Genomic DNA, 380 nt, shown 5'->3' on the forward strand with positions numbered 1-380 from the left:
CTAAGGCCAACTCTCACGTGTGCCAAAGGAGGGCGAGCTGCAGATGCTGTGCTGCTGCAACAGACCTCCTGACTCCCCTGGCAAAGGCAGCTGCCCCTCCCCATGCTGTCCTTGTCTCAAGGAGAACTGCAAGAGCACTGCTCGTATCCCAAGGACAGGCTCTCTGCTGTACCCTAGGCGGAGCACGTTTCCTCCCTCCCGCTTAGACCAAGAGGTCAATGCTCCGTGTTCCCCGGGGAACTGCTGCCCCCCTTACCTGAACTTTGGATCCTTCCTACTGGGAGCATCCGGGTCTGTGAGGACCAGGGTGTAAAGCTTCTGGGGATCGCAGCCATCCCACTCGATGCTGGTGGGGCGATGCTGGACCTGCGGGGATGACA

General features: G+C 60.0%; 1 protein-coding gene across 1 annotated transcript in view; it reads right to left on the minus strand.

Moving 5' to 3' along the window:
• The window catches only part of LOC104491123 (phosphatidylethanolamine-binding protein 1-like), a gene marked incomplete at both ends in the record, with an annotated part of 921 nt that extends 546 nt beyond the window's left edge, over nt 1-375 (minus strand). Inside the window, one exon of the mRNA XM_010133493.1 lies at nt 257-375. Coding sequence (XP_010131795.1) covers nt 257-375 — 119 coding nt within the window. The remainder of the gene's footprint in view (nt 1-256) is intronic.
• Nucleotides 376-380: the final 5 nt, after the last annotated feature.

Source organism: Buceros rhinoceros, unplaced genomic scaffold (genome assembly GCF_000710305.1).
Source record: "Buceros rhinoceros silvestris isolate BGI_N320 unplaced genomic scaffold, ASM71030v1 scaffold33763, whole genome shotgun sequence".
Taxonomy (NCBI): domain Eukaryota; kingdom Metazoa; phylum Chordata; class Aves; order Bucerotiformes; family Bucerotidae; genus Buceros; species Buceros rhinoceros.